Source organism: Doryrhamphus excisus, chromosome 1 (assembly GCF_030265055.1).
Source record: "Doryrhamphus excisus isolate RoL2022-K1 chromosome 1, RoL_Dexc_1.0, whole genome shotgun sequence".
Taxonomy (NCBI): domain Eukaryota; kingdom Metazoa; phylum Chordata; class Actinopteri; order Syngnathiformes; family Syngnathidae; genus Doryrhamphus; species Doryrhamphus excisus.
Window position 1 is genome coordinate 11,378,373 of NC_080466.1, and position 17,998 is coordinate 11,396,370.

Here is a 17,998-nt window from a genome sequence, read left to right on the forward strand (position 1 = left end):
ATGGTAGAACCAGAGCACAATAAAGAGTGCGGAGTGACTTCTGATTGAGAAAAAATTTTGCTTTGTTCAATATTGGAATATTTTTTAGTATGTGGTTTCCACCTCATTTTTTATGATTATTATCCCCTAAAATGTATTTTCCCTGACCCTTTCAATGTCTACACCGTCTATTTGTATTTGCTGGTACGTGTCCTTTCTGCTGCTACCCAACAGCATGATTTTAGTTTTACTTGGGTTCAAGGACAATCTATTATTATCAAATCATCTTTTTAATATGACCATTTCCTCTCTGACCTTTTGTATGATATTGTCTGTTGAACAGTTTTGGTCCCAGTATTGACCCCTGGGGTATGCCATACATAATATTTAAACTCGTAGAAGTGTGTTCTCCTAGCTTTACATATTGCTTCCTGTCAGCTAAGTAGCTTTTGACCCAGTTCAGAACTAATCCTCTTATTCTGTACCTTTCTAATTTAGTTATTCGGATGTCATGATTGATTGTATCAAAAGCTTTTGTCAAATCCATGAATACTGCGGCTGCACACTTCCTATGATGTAGCATTAGTGATTTCCTCTGTGATTTTAATCAGTGACATGGAGGTAGAATTGGTAGCTGTAAAAAATATACTTTTGTTATATTGGTTTATTGTAGTGGAATAAAACTCAGCTCAGAATGTAAAATAATGCCCTTTTTTTAACCTGTGGTGATGGTATAAGGACAATGCGTAGATATATGTGTTTCACTTTCAAGACAGATTACATCATTTTCAGTATTGCCCTGGTTAAGCTGTAGCCTTCACTGCCATCTATATCATAATACCTAAAACACAGCTAAAGCAAGTATCACTTGTTGTTGTATTCTGCACATTTGACCTATTATCTATACTTACATAGAAACTTATGGTGAATTAGGTGTGTATTCTCTGGAAAAACAGCCTATTTTTGGAGAAAAATCGATTTTTTTTTTACCAAAAATTCATCAGTTGGTGAGAATAAGCGGGGATCCAGTGTTTTGAAAGCTTATCATCATTTCATTGTCTGATCACCTGTTAATTGTTGAAATGCCTCTTTTGAATGACTGTATGCAATTGTACACATATCCAAACTGTCAAAATCAACCGCAAACTGTCATAAAAGTGTGACCATAGGCCATTGCATCTGGGCCTGATGGAGGGGAATTTTGCAGTATTTATAGTGCGAGATGCCCACCAGCCTAATTGGTATGGTCTGTGATGGAGCATATGCACTTTCCAGTGGGAGCCCATCTGACAGGACCTCTCACTGAGGACTGCCCACATAGTCTCCATATGTGTGAGACAGAAGGGTCTGTATGCACACTGCCCTTCAACTAATGAAGCCGAGTCTGTGGGCTTATACATCAGCCTATTAGTTGGTTTTACCCAGAGACAGGATCTATAGCAATTCCCTCCAGAGCGTTCAATCACATGCACAGCCATTCACACTCACAATATTGCAGCGGCATAGCTGAGTCGGTAAGGGCTTGGACTTAGTAATCGGAGGATCACGGTCACAAGTCTCACTGCAACTAATTGCAGGAGATGGCTAAAGTGCAATCAAAAATCCCCATTAAAAATAACTGAAATCGAAATAAGCCTACATTCAATACATCATACAACCTTTATTAACTTAAATTAAGTTTTTATCAAGATTAATGGTTGGTATTTTTTTAATGAAAGGTTACTGATATATTTTCAGGTTAAATGTAGATTTACCAAAGCAAGCTTTTTCTCTTTTTGAATATACAAATGTTGTCACCCTCGTCATGACTGATGGTGGGCTTTAAAAAGTGAAGTGCAAATAAATATAAATATTTGATACCAAACTTGGGCTGCACGGTGCTCGAGTGGTTAGTGCGCAGGACACACAGCAAAGACACCCCAGTTTGATTCCACCCTCGGCCATCTCTGTGTGGAGTTTGCATGTTCTCCCTGTGCATGTGTGGGTTTTCTCCGGGTACTCCGGTTTCCTCCCACTTGGTGACTCCAAATTGTCCATAGGTATAAATGTGAGTGTGAATGGTTGTTTGTCTATATGTGCCCTGCGATTGGCTGACCACCAGTCCAGGGTGTACAGCTAGGATAGGCTCCAGCACAGCCGTGACCCTCGTGAGGATAAGCGGTAGAAAATGAATGAATGAATGATACCAAACGTAATCCTTGGGATGTTCGCCAAGGTCTTAACACACAATGGAGTTCAAAATCTGAAGGTTGTTGTGCATATCGTGCCTGAAAATGCTGGGAAATTCTAAATTGTAAGATGTTTCGCTGTATGTTAGTTTGGGAGAGAAAGTACAGAAAGTGTGAGGCTGTGTGGTGCAAGTGTCAATTCAGCCTCCAGCTGGGCAGGGAAATGACTTGGTCAGGCATTAGCATGCAGAGGTCTAGTCTTGTCTAGACGTTTAAGGTTATTCATTCCCCAGGCCAAATCTCCCCACACTGACAACACTCTTACTTCCTGAATCACTCCTAATAAATGCCTTTCACTAGTGCTTCTTTTCCCGTGGTTATTCTCCTCTGCACATTTTAATAGCCCACAGTTGGCTAAATGCACTGCACGTTTTGAGTGTTTGGGGGACTGCAGATGTTACCTCATGCTTAATAAGCCTGATCACAGGGGCCCCAAGCATGGAATGTAATTCTATCCGAGGTGCATCTGTTCAGTTTGTACTCACAGGAATATCATGCTGGTGGAAGTGTTTCACAAGTCACATAAGTCATACAGTCTCTCAGCTGCTTCAGTCGCAACTCTTACAAAGGGTATAAACATTGTTGGAGCGTAGGGCTGTCATAAGATCTCATATTAAAACATTAATTTAAATTAAAACATGACACGATTTCTTGAATAAAAAAAGGTCTGGCAATAAGTTCAATTAAATTCACTGGATAATTTTGCCGGCCTCGATGTATATACAAACAGGACAACGCAAAATTGTGTGTTCTCACAGAAAATGTACTTTGCATCAGAAAAAAAAATGCAGTTGTTTACAGTTTTTATCGATTGTTTACACACAATTTGTGATGCCTGAGACCCAATGACCACAACATATAACCAATGCACCAACTCCATGAACCAAGTCTGCTAAACTATAAGCACAATTCCTGCTTTACACTCAGAATGCAGATCTATAACACACTTTTTTCAAAACACTACACACAATTATCTGAGTTTTGGCACAATTTTTTGCTATAATTCTTTGTTCAGTCCTTGGTATTTCTCCATTTGTTCCTGTTGCTGCTTCTGGATGTTGCTAACATTTGGAATTGCTGCATCTATCACCACTGCTATCTTCTGGTGTTTATCCACCTTCGGTTTGTCTGTCTGGAGCTGAAAGTCCAGAGAATCTTGGCCTGGTTGTTGCCAACCATGTTCGGCCTGCCATCTTGATTGTGGGAACTCCAGTCCATATTTGGTACAGATGTTCACTGGTACACTTGTCCTGCTCCCTGGTTGTGCTGCTCCATGTATGCCCTTTCTGCCAGCAGCTTATATCCTGCTGTAATGTGCTGCACTGTCTCTGGAGAGCCTACACCTGGGGCCTCTATTGATCTTGTGTTTAGGGCCTGGTCTTGTGCTGCTATGATGAGTGCCTCTGTGATGTCTTTCATTCGAGCCTTTTCCAGCCACTGGTGTGTTTTACCAGTGTGAGCCACTTATTCAGCTTAGCAGTGGTCCATGCCATGCGGGGGCTTCCCATTCCATGACAATCAATTTGGCTTTTCCTCCTTACTGGTCTTCTGCTGGCTGAGGCATTCACTTAGCAGGTCATCCTTCTTTTTGGAACATTGTCTCGATGTATTCTTGGAGGCCTGTTGTTTCCTCTAAGACTGTGCTTGTTACACTCACATTTCAGTGTGTACGGTGATCTAGGCTATCTGGTCTTGGAGCTTTAATATTGGGCATGTTTTTTTAATCGCTTTATTAAGTTTTGGCTAAGCAGATTTTTTTTATAGGTATTTTTCTTCACATGGCATCTTATACTACCTCCCAAAGGATACACGTTTATGTCCAGCTGATCATTTTACAGTATGTTCAAATACAATTCCCATTCATGTTATAAGTCATCGGTGAAGTCATTAAGCACTGATGGATTATTAAGCATCCAGTTCTGATTTCGGGAAAGAGCGTCCTTTGAGTGACAGGAATAGTGATTGGGGCGTGATCACTAATAGTTGTGCTGTGGATCTTTGAGCTCGAGATATATTTTATGACGGTGTTGCTGACAAGGAAAAAGTCAATACAGCAATATGAGTGGTGGGCTGAAGAGAAGAAAGTGTTATCCCTGAGGGCGGGGTGGACAGAGCATCAGCATTACAGAGACCAAGATCACTCATCATTATCTTCTTCGATATGTTTCGATCTTGCCATGTATTTTGCAACTTCCTCTTTTGGTCCTATCACCTGTATCCTCTCTAACCACATGTAGAAACCTCACATTTGGTGTCCCCCTTCTTCTCCTTCCTTTGTCTACCAATATAATCACGATCCCTCCTTCTCACATGGTCAAAGCGTCTCAGTATGGCTTTTCTGATGTTGTTGTCCAGCCATCTAACTTGGTTGTTCTTCTGCTCCGCTCTTTTTTAATCCTGTCCATCCTCATCGCACCCAACAAAAATCTATGCGTCTTCAACTCTGCATCCTGTTTATTGTTCAGTGCTGCCGGCTCCAGACCATACACCAGCACTAGTCCCACTACTACTGCGTGTCTTTCCCTTTAATTTTGGTGAGACTATTTTGTCATGAAAGGACTCATGAGACTCTTCTCTACCCACTGCATCCTGCCCGCACTCAGTTCTTCATTCCGTTGCTCTGTACTGTTGACCCTAAGTACCTGAGCCATGTGTCCAAAATCTTATTTTTATTGATGTCGCGATTGCTTGAGGAATGAAAGTTATTAGAAAAAAGGTGAACAAGATTATATGACGGACAGCTTGGTGGAAAGGAAAAATTGCAAGGAACAGAGGAGAATAATGTGGAGGAGTTCAAATATTTGGGGGTAAAGCAAATCATTCAAACAGGATGGAGTGGTTAGAGTTGTATGACAAGTGTAGTGTGTGATAAGAGGTTTGGGGCAAAGATGAAAGGAAAAATTGTTGTGGTGAGACCAGCAATGATGTATGGCATGGAAATGGTGGGCCTCTCCAAAAAGCAGGAAGTGGAAGTGTCTGTACATTGAAGGGACAGCTAAAGTGGCAGTATTGAGGATTAAGTTAAATGAAGGGGAGTTAATGTGTTTTGGACACATAAGTAGAAGGGAAGAGAAAACATCTTAGACAGACTTTATTGATCCACACAGGAAGAAAAAAACAACAATTTGCATATTTACAAAAAGTCTTGTTGATCCCCAAGACTCTGTGGTCCGACAAAACAAAAGTTTAACTTGTTGGAAGGTGTGTGTCCCATTATATCTGGCGGACAAGTAAAATATGGTGGTGGTAGAGTGATGGTTTGGGGCTGTTTTGCTGCTTCAACACGTGGAAGATGAATTCTTTTGTCTACCAAAAAATCCTGAAGTAGAATGTCTGGCCATCTGTTTGTGACCTCAAGCTTAAACCAACTTGGGTTCTGCAGCAGGACAATGATCCAAAATGCACCAGCAAGTTTCATGCTGGGAATCTCTCCAATGTGGCTGAATAACAACAGTTCTGCAAAGAGTGGGAATGAGTGGGCCAACATTCCTCCATAGTGCTGGAAGAGACTCATTGCAAGTTATCACAAATGCTTGATTGCAGTTGTTGCTGCTAAGGGTGGCCCAACCAATTATTAGCTTTAGGGGGCAATCACTTTTTCACACAGGCCCATGTAGGTTTGTTTGTTTGTTTTTTCTTCTTTATCATTTGCATTGCATTTTGCATTTGCATTTTGTGTTCAGTTGTTTTGAGTAACATTTAAATCTGTTTGATCTGAAACATTTGAGTGCGACAAACATGCAACAAAATAAAAAATCAGGAAGGGGGCACACACCTTTTCACACCACTGTGCATTGTTCAGAAGATGCTGCAATTGGAAATACGGGGGAAGAGAAACCGAGGCCGACCACAACAAAGGTCTATATATTTAATAAAGGAAGACACAGAAAAGTGATGATAACAGAAGATGAAACTGATGTGCGTATTGGAGAAGAAAAATCCAGTGACCTGTGAAAAGACAAAAGGAAAATAAAAATATATTACATTTGGGAAGGACAGAAACCAGCTACTAAGATACTACATGTATGTGAATGAGAGAACAGTACAAATAGCTGCAATTGTGATATTATAAGTCAGAATGCTACCAATCTATTGGAGCCTTTATGAATGGTTGTTTGTTTGTCTTTTGTTAACAAGCAAACATGTAATTATACAATAATGTCACGGTTGAAGTGGAGTTGTCAGTCGACTTCACAAACTCCCCAAAACTCCCCTACACAACGTCAATGCTAGGGGCTCAATAGGTATTATAAACAAGAATAACAGTGCTACTGTGTGTCTGTATATGGTCAGGGGTCGGCAACCGAAGGCTCCTGAGCTGCATGTGGCTCTTCAGCCTCTTTGCTGTGCTTGATTTATTTTTTTAAATAACTGTGGTGCATATTTTTGAAAAGAGTTAAAAATATTAGATCAGACCGTGAATGCATCCAGGCTGAATTATGACTGTCAGTGTTTCCAACTTGGCAACTTTGTTGGTAAATCTGGGCGGCATATTTTAATGTCGTCTTAACATTGTTCTTCATCTTACCCTTACCCTTAGGCCTTTAAATCATCACCCTTCACTGGTAGCTGACTGTGATGCAAGCAGATACAATAATTAAATTGTTTATAATAAATGTTTCCTACCATAAAGTAAGGTGAATAAATTCCGACATTATTTCAGTTTTATATAATCTAACTCAGGAACACCTTTCTATTTTTATAAAAGCAACATATTTTTAAACACTGTGACATTTTTTTAGCTAAACACAGGCCTAAATAACGTATTACAACATTAGTAATGAGACAAGAACTTTCAACGTGAATGCCACAGTACAATTAATTGAATGTAGTCTTTACAATAGCTGCATGAGCTAACTCGGGGCTGTACACCCCTTAGCCCTTGCCCCTTGACTTACAAAGAATCGAGACATTTTGTGTGCGTGTGTGCATGTATTCCAGCAAATAAGTAACAAATAACAATGAATAATAAATTTAAAATAAACAAGGAGTGACACTATGTAATGCATAAATGAATAAAAACTATAACTGAATAATTGAACTGAAGGATTGTTAATGAATAAGTAAATAAATGAAAGATATGTGATAGACAGTACCTTATTAAGTAATAATGCATACATGAATTCAGTGTAAATCAATTCAAACACAGTAGTTTACAGTACTCTGCTTCTTGTATATAAACCATATGCTATACCAGTTTGTTAAACTGGTTCCTACTTGTACATTGTTTGAGTTCCTTGCCCAAGGCGGTCCATAGTTGTACTCTGCATACGATGTGTTGCTGATGCCTGCATGCAAATGTTATAAATTATATTTGTGCCTCAAGTTGTATTTCTAAACCCTTGTTGAAAAACAAAAATGTACATTAATGGGTAGCAAGTTGTGTTTGCTTTCAATATGACTTCATGCTGTTTGAAAACTTACAATATTTAATTTGATATATTGGGAGTTTGGGAGTAGAGGGTCCAACCGGCTGTTTTGTGCTTTATAATTAGTGAATGAAGTGCACTTTTGCAAAGCTTTCCTCATATATCCACTGGTAACAATCATCCACAGTAAAGAGTGTTGTGTGATTTTGGTCAGAATGTGTTTTGCTTGATTCAGTATTCAAGTGCTTCTTGCTCATTTTATCATCTATGATGACACCTAAAATTATTCTTCTCTCATTTGCATCGTCTATTTGTCTTTGCCCGGTATTGCCAAATTGGTTTTAAAAATACTGCAGCTGCACAATATTAATCTACTACTGTACATTGGTCATTTCAATTAGTACCACTTATGTTGCAGCGTTGTTTCATATCAATATTAGCTGTCTGATCATGACTCTTGTTTATGAATTTGTATAACCCGTTGTTGATTAAATTCACAGTCATTTTGTAAGTAAAGACACTGGTTTATATGTGTGAAATGTTGTCATAAGTTGGTGATGAAGGGGAAGTTCAGATTTTTTGACATGAAGTTGTTTGACATCTCCATAACCAGTGTAGTCCATTAACAGCGACTTACCCAACCACTTGATGATGAAGAACTAGTAGTTCCTTTTAGTCACTGGGGCCTTTTAAGTAAAGAGTTTGGCTTCTCAAAACAATTTGCGTTCAAATAAGTTGCATACATTTGCATCACAAAATTGCCTCCTCAAAAAAATCTAACGTCTGTGCATTCATGTGTATGTGATAAACACTCTTACATCTTCATCCGTTGTGGAATACTTACATAAAAAAGATGGACACAGCACTCCGTTGCGGAGTGGCATTACTGCCAAATAGAAAATAGAGAACATATAATGTATAATGTGATTTTTAGAAATTCTATTTGTGTATTTTTCTGACTTTAAAATATGTATTAAATTCTATAAAATACAAACATATTACTTAAAATGGGCCGAGTGGTTAACGCACAGGCCACACAGCTTGGAGACCTGGGTTTAATTCCCATTTGGGCATCTCTGTGTGGAGTTTCATGTTCTCCCTGTGCATCCGTGGGTTTTTTTCCGGGTACTCCAGTTTCCAAAAAAAATGCTAGGTTAATTTTACTTAACTGCAAATTGTATATAGGTATGAATGTGAGTGTGAATGGTTGTATGTCTATATGTGCCCTGTGATTGGCTGGCCACCAGTTTAGGGTGTACCCTGCCTCTCGCTCAAAGACAGCTGGGATAGGCTCCAGCAACCCCGTGACCCTCGTGAGGAAAAGCGGTAGAATATGAATGAATGAATGACTTAAAATGTGTCTTACATTGATTGGACATAAATGATTTACTGATTGCAGACTCCTTTGTTTTGCAGGTGATTTTAATGCTGACCAAATTGTTTGACTTCAACCTCAACAGCGTCACTGAGAGCTCACTATGGAGGTAAGCTCATCAAACGACAAAGCTCATGATATGTAAAGCATTTCTTGGAAATCTTCCAAAGGCGATGTTTATCTGTGATTGGGTTCACGCACTCTTAGGAATACAGACAGCAGTCTCCGAAATTAAAAATAACACTATAAAGGGAAAAATTGAAAAATGGGGACAGCAAGATTCTACCTAAGCACTGCATACTGGCTTTTATATGGGTGACCAAATCAATGTTTGAATTAGTGGTCAAAAATAAACAAATTAGCAAGTCAGAAACTAAATCTAGGAAGTCAATGAATGTGCATATTTGTAAAGAATTTCTAATACAGACATTAGTACTGTGGGACCTTGGTTGGTGTCTGTCCTGGTTAGCATCTTTTTAAGTTAACGTCAAAAAAATTTACACCACAATTTTGGTTTGCATGCGTTCTTGTTGTGTTGTTAATACACAGTCCAACTGTGTTCTTAATGTATGCTGAGAACAGAACATCCTTGTGAGCTTGCTAATACATGGAAACAGCAGGCAAGTCAGCTCCGTCCCACGTTTATGATATCGTCAGCGGTTGACTTTGTAGTTCTTTATTAACGCCACATAGCTAAAAAAAAAAACAAATGTTAACAAAAAACATGTTTTTTTATAATTTTATAATTTTCAGGCATAAAACAATTCTGAATGCATATATATTGGAAATGATAGGGATAAATGAACATTTAAGTTTACTTTGACCATCATTGAAGACGTGACTGTTCCCAAAGACACAAGGCAGCAGCAAGATCAATCACCATCTTATCTCTTGAATTCAATACTGTTTGAAACCTTCTTTGTCAAAATGCTGGCACTTGCAACTTTCAGTATTTTGGGTTATCGAGGTGAAAAACGCTATTGAATTGAAGAAATAATTCAAATAAACAGGAGGTTGGTAGAAGTTAATCTTGGTGACACATTATGTTTTTGGCAACAATCACATCATCAATAAAGGTAAAAGGAATATAAATGTTTATTTATTCATTTCATCATCATTTGTATGTATTTACCACCATAAGCCTGCAATGGGACCACAATAGGTAAATTTCAACGAGGAAGGATTCAATATGAATGAAGGGAATATTTTTGTAGTAAACCTGCTTATGACCTTCTAAAAATGATTTTATGATTTATGATTTTTCAATTTTTTTTTAACATTATTAAAGCCCTGAAATGACAATATAGTCACCTTTATACTTGTATTACGTAATATAGCACATGTGATAAGCAATTATAAGACACAATTTACCATTAGCATTGGACAAGTTCCTTGTTCTTGTACAATCCCAAATGTAATGTGGGTTTTTGTGGTACACACAGTGTCCAAAACAAGCTTTGGCAATAAAGAAACAAATGGGTTTTCATAATCGAGGCTAAGCAGCAGAAAATAGACTCCAAATGCACGTCCTGCTCCTTGTTAACTGACATAGTGTAGCAACATACGTATTTCATCCTGCACAGGATAGGTGGTAGAGTAATGGAAACGATGAAAGGTCTGTGCTGGTCAACAATTTAATTGCGTGTTATTTGTGAGACTGAAGTGCAGGACAGATTTATAGGCGAGTCGAAGCAAAGCAACAGATAGAAGGTGCTTTTGAAGACCAGCACGCGTCAGGAATAGTTCCAAGTTAAATGTCCCTGCCTGGTGTGAGTCCAGTCCCAGCATGAGGTAACAGCTGGAAACCTTCAATATCCTAAAACACAAGTAATGCCATGACATTGGTTTTTGCTCCTGGCTGGAGCCAACATTTGAGAAACATTTTTGTTTGTTATTACCCCTATCATGTCAATTTTTTTTACTTGCTTTCTGTGTTTCTTACACTAACTCAGAGGTTGTCAATTATTTTCTGTCATTCCCCCCCTGGGGGAGTGAGAAACTGTTTATGTATCTGTACTGTACAGACTGAACTTGAAACTAAAACCAGCACAAACCAACAAAATGGAGATCAGTGACACATTCAAGAGTAAATTTGCAGGCCGACTACGACAGATTCATCCATGTTGGCATGTCTGGACTAACAATCAATAATTCAGTATGTGGAATCAAACTATGGAATGGATTGAGTAACAATGCACAACGATGAGCCAATTCAAGAAACAATACAAGCAGTTGATGTTTGCTAAATACAAGGATGAAGAGTCTTGAACCATCATGATGTGCTATACGTATATATCACTATATTGATAGTTACTATGGTACCCATTATGTTATTGTATGGTCATATCACCTCGTACTTTGAGGTACGAGGTACATTATTAAAAAAAAAAAAAAAAAAAAACTTAAAAAAAAAACTTTATGGAAAGCAGGAAGTGAACAAATGTAACAGTTACTGATTGCAAAAGTACCAGATGGAAGGGTAGGATTTAATAAGCTTTGCTTCTTCCTACTCCTTTTGGACATGTGGAACTGTGAACTGATTATGTGATGCACTCAATTGTAATCTGATGCATGTTCAAATGAAATACAACCATTACCATTGGCATACTGAAAGACCTCACTGCCTGTCACACCTCTCCTGACAGTGTTCACCATAGCCGCGCACATTATGTTGAATTTAGAGATGAAAACATAGGATTTCTGATCATATCATTGTAAATATGTAGGATCAGACACCCTGTGTCTTCATCTCGGTTATGGTACAATATTGTCCGTAACAAGCTCATCCATTCCCGTGTTTGTCCCACCCTTTGGAATAAATTAATAACAAAACTAAGGGACCCCTTAGTCTAGTGGCAGACCGGTGTGGACATCCATCATGTGTCTGTGCTAATGTTTACAATGTCGGACTAGTTCAGACATTGCCACACGCTAAAATGATCAGGTATTTACATTCCTAGATACTGTGAGTGACACAGTGAGTTTAGTAGTAGGGACAGCGGGTGTGGTTGTCTTTTTAGATACACCGTATCTTCCTCATAGATCCGTGTCACCACAGTGAGTATAAATCTGATCTGAAAATGTTTCATTAATTTACCCTTTCACAAGAGATTAAATCTGACGGTGAGAGCAGCAGTCCAACCACACATATATATTCGGTAAATACAGCAGCTACCAAGGTGGATTACAGTCAATCAAAATCATTGTCGCTTAGAGACTATCATTTACCGTTTATTGCAGCTTTTATCATCTGGGAATCTGATGAGGTCGGGCTATTTTATTGGTCGATGGTGAAAGTTGAAGGCACACTGATAATAAGTCAGTAGTCTGTGAATCAAAGCGGTCTATGACAGAAGCCTCTGAGGAACAGATCAATAATCTGATGTCACCGTCCCTTGGTCCGATGTGGTGATGGTTCTGCTTCTGAGGAGTGACAGTGGACTCATCGAAGAGGAAATGGAATCGGGCAGTTATGAATCCAGAAGGATAGTAAATTCCTAAGCGTTGAGTGTACCTCTGCCTTTTCTTTTATCTTTGAAACGCTCAAAAAACCAGATGCTCCCAAAGAGGGTCATATGAATGATTGCTACTTTTGAAGTCACTCAAGGAAAATGATGTGTCTTTGCCGTATTTGAAAGATTTGTATGCCTTATTAACACATTCATGGTCAATTACAATGTCTCTTTGGATGTCATGCTTCTAAAAATATTCTGCTCTGACAACCTCTTCATACTACAAGTGAATGAAATGAGTGAAATGCATATTTCAATAGAATATGCATTTAAATTAAACCCACGTGAGGATCGTTTGAACTGAATAGTAGTGAACAGGTTTATCAAGAATTGCGTTATCCCTCATTCATAATGGTTAATAGGTTGCAGACCCAACTGTGATAAGCAAATTTCCACAAAGTAGGATTTCTCATTTATGAGTGGAATCTTTTTGTAATTAGCGCGTAGCCCTTATGACCTTCTAAATATATTTTTACCCTTATAATCACCTTTACACTCCTATTTGCCAATATTGGAGACATAAAAAGAGAAAATAAGGCATAAAATAGATGTGACTAAGACTCATGCTTATGTGTTTTACCCTTATATATATGTGTTGCTGAAAATGTGTGCCGGTGCTAGGGGACAGGAAGTGATGTCATCAGTTCAGGATTTTAGCTAGACCCTCGAACCCTAACCCTCTAACCCTAACCCTAACCTAACCCTCTAACCCTAACCCTAACCCTAATCCTACCCCAACCCCTAACCCTCTAACCCAAACCGAACCCTAACCCTCTAACCCTAACCCAACCCTAACCCTAACCTGAAACCCTAACCCTCTAACCCTAACCCTCTAACCCTAATGCTAACCCTACCCCCAACCCTATCCCCTAAACAAAACCCTAACGCTAACCCTAACCCTCTAACCCTACCCCAACCCTAACCCCTGACCCCTAGCCCTAACCGTAACACTCTAACCCTAACCCTACCCTAACCCTCTAACCCTCTAACCCTAACCTTAACCTTAACCTTAACCTAACCCTCTAACCCTTACCCTAACCTACCCCAACCCCTAACCCTAACCCTCTAACCCTAACCTAACCCCAACCCTAACCCCTAATCCTAACCCTCTAACCCTAACCTAACCCTAACCTCTAACCCTAACCCTCTAACCCTCTAACCCTCTAACCCTCTAACCCTAACCCTAACCTAACCGACGGCTTGCTCCGGGCGGCTGGCTTGCCCCGCTCGGTTGGTCGGTAGTGCGGGGTGGGTGTGTGTGGGGCCCCGGTCCTCCCTGCTGCACTGCACCACCTCACATACATGTAGGACCTTGGAGGGTGTCTTGCAACTGGTTGTGCCGGGGGTGAGGGGTTTCCTTGCGGATGCCCCTTTTGTCCTCGGCATTCCTCTGGCTTGGTCTGGACTGCTGCCCCCTCGACCCGGAAGAACATGGATGGACGAACTATGTCGATATGAAATTCTACACATACATGCACTAAATGCCATAATGGCCTCTTTGTCTGCAACTGGACCAAAATCTGTATGTTGTACATATAGTATATGTTCTATTTAACTATTGTCATGTTTCCTAATTCAATTAATATTTATTGTGTGCGTGATAAATTAATCAGGGAACATCTCCACTGAGGCCACATGAACACAATGCACTTATCCTTGGTTTCACGATGATGTGTTGAACACGATAGGGACGTAATTATATCAGTGCTGTCACCCGTGTTACATTGTTGTTATCAGGGGAACTTTTAATTGCAACAAGTCATTTCTGAAGTGTTCATCAGACCTTTTCTGGTCAAATTTCAGGTCAACTGACTATGGAGCAACATACCAGAAACTGAATGACAAAGTTGGAGCAAAGACAATACTCAGTTATTTGTACGTGAGCCCAAACAACAAAAGAAAGGTAATACTACAATTTATTGTCCATGTTTTTTTCCAACAAACAATTTTCACAGTACAGTATCAATGCATTGTACTAGATTATGTACACCTTCAGCGACACGCCCCTACATGACTACATGGCAGTTATAAAACCATTTTCCTTCTCTCACCATGACTATACTGATCACCACCTACAGGGTACCACTGCTTCATCCAACTCACATTTTGTGTGAAAAGTTTCAACATGACTGCTTGATTTATTTTTTTTTAACCTCCCGATCTTGCTGTATTCAGTGGCTGATTATATTATTATTTTGCATGCTCATGTTGGTGTTATTATTATTATTAGTGTCTGCTGCTCAGCTGGCAGATATTTGATTTGTGATGATATGGATCCTAATGTGGTGGGCCAAAGTGAAGTGATTGAGAATGAAGTACCTTTTTAATTCCCCTTCATCTCTTCATTTTATCATCAAATTTAGTTTTTTATGCAGTGCAGTATTGGTACACGCAGTACTGCTGCTGAATATTTTGGAGTGCAATCCAAAATGAGTGTGAAAAGTCAAGCACATGATTGACAGATGATCAGACCAGTGTTTATCTTTCCTATTTTCCTAATTCAACTGGCCACCATTAGATACTGTATTTTGATTTAGCAATAGCTCAATGGTCAAATGCCACTACGTCATTGTGTTCATGTATTTATTTCCTCACATAATATCTGGGGATGCAGCTGGCAGTTTGGTCCGTCCTGCACGGGACCATCTATCCAACTACGGACTGGGGTTTTGCAATAGAGTATGCTCTGTATGCATGTGCTCGTCCAGGCTAGCGAAAAGCCCCACTTGCAACATAATGTCCCATTTCCTGTACTGTACACATTTCAAGTGGGGTACAGTGGTACATAGTGGACAAAAAGGCAAGGCATTTGTACATACTGTATATAGTATATCGGAGGGTATAAGCAATGAACAGCCTGTATCGGTGATATGCAGCGGTGACTCGGAACCAGGGGATTTCGTCACTTTAGGGTACCCCTAATAATTTCAACCATTAAAATGAAATAATCCAAATGATTGAATGTTAAATCCCCTCATTTATCATTCTGTTAAAATGTATTAGTCTGTATTCTCGCATATTAGAGTGGTTTGTTAGCTTCGGGATTCAATGTATAGCAACAGATATAGTCATATATAGAAATATGTTTGATTTAGCATACAGTGCTCTGTATTTGATGATGTTCCATCAGTCAAATGCCATTGTCATACAGTTCTAACGTTTCACTCTACGGTGTACTTTCCCACATGCTGCAAAGCCCCAGCAAACATGCTTGTGAGGAAGAGTAGAATATTGAATGGACGTTTGTTGTTCTTTCACCCCTGACATGGTGCCATGTGACTTCTGCTGTTGGCAAACAAAAGCCTTTCTGTTGAGGTTGTGTTGTAAATTAGACTTCTGTTGCTGCTGGTATAGAGTGAGTGCTGTCGGACAACCAGAGAGAGAAGTAAATGGTACATGAAGAGAGTGTGGCAATGTACGACATTAAAAAAAAAAGGGATGATGGTAGAACATAAGAAAATAACAACAGCAACAAACACAGGTATTACCACGGGCTCACCCATGTGATAAAATACTCAGAAGATAAAAAGGCAATTACGCACATCCGTTATAATTACTACGTGATCCATTTCCAGTGTGCCATTTTTGGGTTGGAGGCTGTGGCTTATTTGTCAGAGTGTGTAATTATAACAAATGGTGAGGTTTGGTGGATGCTTGATAAAATAGCATCAGCAAATGCCACTGCAGAAGCCAAAATGGTTTAAAAATAAATATTTTTCCAAGATGAATTTGAAGAGCAGATGGACTCAGTTGGATACTTAATTATCAAGCCTTATTAAGAACACTGTTTATGGATGGTACTTATTCCATAGCTTGCCTAATTCACTGATACCAGACCACATTCCATACTGCTGATGTGTGTGGATGTGTAGTGTTCAAACAGCCTTGTGTGGCCAAGATGCCAATAACAGAACAGTGGGTGGAATATGATTTAGAGTTAGATGAGATGTCTCCTACTGAACAAGCTTCGTAGTCTGTTGTGAATGGTGCCACTGAATACAAACAGGGGCACACATACAGTATGTCATCACCATGAGCTGCCTTGAAACTGAAGGTTGGAATCCTTTAAGAAGTTGCAAACATCTCAGGAGATATTTTAGTCAAAGAAGGAACCCCAAATTATTTTCACCTCCATGTTTCATAATACGGATGGTGTTGCTGAGGTCATATTTAGCCTCGAAACAAGTTGAGTCCAGTTGATGTCAAAGAACTAAATTGCGGTCTTATGTAACCACATTATGTTCTCCCAAGCTTTGCACAATACATTCAGATGTCCATTGGCAGAGTCTTCTGGAGGAAGTCTTCTTAATCCATTACAGAAAAGTGTTGATCCCATCTCCCTTGACATTATTAGCCAGACTGGTCCCTTGCCTTTTGTAAAATCATCTGTCCCCCACCAGGTGAAATCTTGCATGGAGCTCCAGATTAAAAGGTGACTGACTATTATCTTCTTCCATTTCCAAATTGTACCATCAGAAGTGTTCTTTTTCTCAGCAATTCTCTGCTGATAGTCTTTTTGCCCATGGTCGTGATGAAGTTTAAGCGGAATTTGCTGTTTGTCGTTGAGCTTTAGGGGTATCTTCCTAAAGGCACAGGACTAATTTGTGTGCTTCACTGGCACATAAATGGTCTGCGAGGTCATTTACTGCTGTTCAATTATAATGTGATGTTGAGATGAATTGATTACAATGTCTACAAAGTAGGTTAATATAACTAGCCAAGTCCCACTAGTACTTATATTATATTATTATATTATATTATATTATATTATATTATATTATATTATATTATATTATATTATATTATATTATATTATATTATATTATATTATATTATATTATATTATATTATATTATAGTCCGTTTATTAGACAGACGATCAGAATTTAGAAATGGTCAACTGTACTTTTTAAATTATTATTTATTAATTTCCTGATATTGTGGATTATGAAAAGTGGTGCAATTATATCTTCGAGCTTTCCAGAATACACAGACAGGTTAGTAAATATGTGGTCACATGGAGCAAAAATATGGACCTTGGATATTTCATTGCGGTTTTTTTTTTTTGTTTTTTTTTTCTTAGATAGTATTGTTGATCTAAATGCCTTTACATGCTAAAACAGATTTGCTCTGTCGGGAAAGGTGTAAGATACAACTTCCCTGTAGTATGAAATTTTATTTGCCGTTATTTGATGTTTTGTTATGCGAATTTGGAGCGGCCGGACCCGAGCAAGAAGAAACACAGAAAAGAAGAGGGGAGGCAGGGGTGAGACAGTAGAGAGAGAGAGAGAGAGAGACAAAAACAGCAGCAACAACAATTCCCATGACAACAACAGTGACAAACAGGACTGCATTGGTTAAATGCCAATGATGGCTAAGGGTCACAAGGAAATGACATCACTGAAATGAAACAGTCCAATTTACCAGTAGCAATAGTAACAATGAAGACATGAACCGTGATAGTAAACAGAATTACAGTGATACAGTTGCAGTAATTGAAATCTCACTGCTTGACATCATTATTACTGTAATAATA

At 39.0% G+C, this 17,998-nt stretch overlaps 1 protein-coding gene across 9 annotated transcripts in view; it reads left to right on the forward strand.

Annotated features, from left to right (window-relative positions):
* Positions 1–17,998, forward strand: part of LOC131107404 (VPS10 domain-containing receptor SorCS1) — a 141,829-nt gene that overhangs the window by 60,991 nt on the left and 62,840 nt on the right. For all 9 annotated transcript variants that reach the window (XR_009120270.1, XR_009120282.1, XM_058057851.1 and 6 more), the window contains exons 2-3: positions 8,993–9,060; positions 14,267–14,366. Coding sequence is in view for 7 of the 9 variants with exons in the window: in XM_058057851.1 (XP_057913834.1) it covers positions 8,993–9,060; positions 14,267–14,366 (168 nt within the window). In the remaining 2 variants the exon portion in view is untranslated. The remainder of the gene's footprint in view (positions 1–8,992; positions 9,061–14,266; positions 14,367–17,998) is intronic.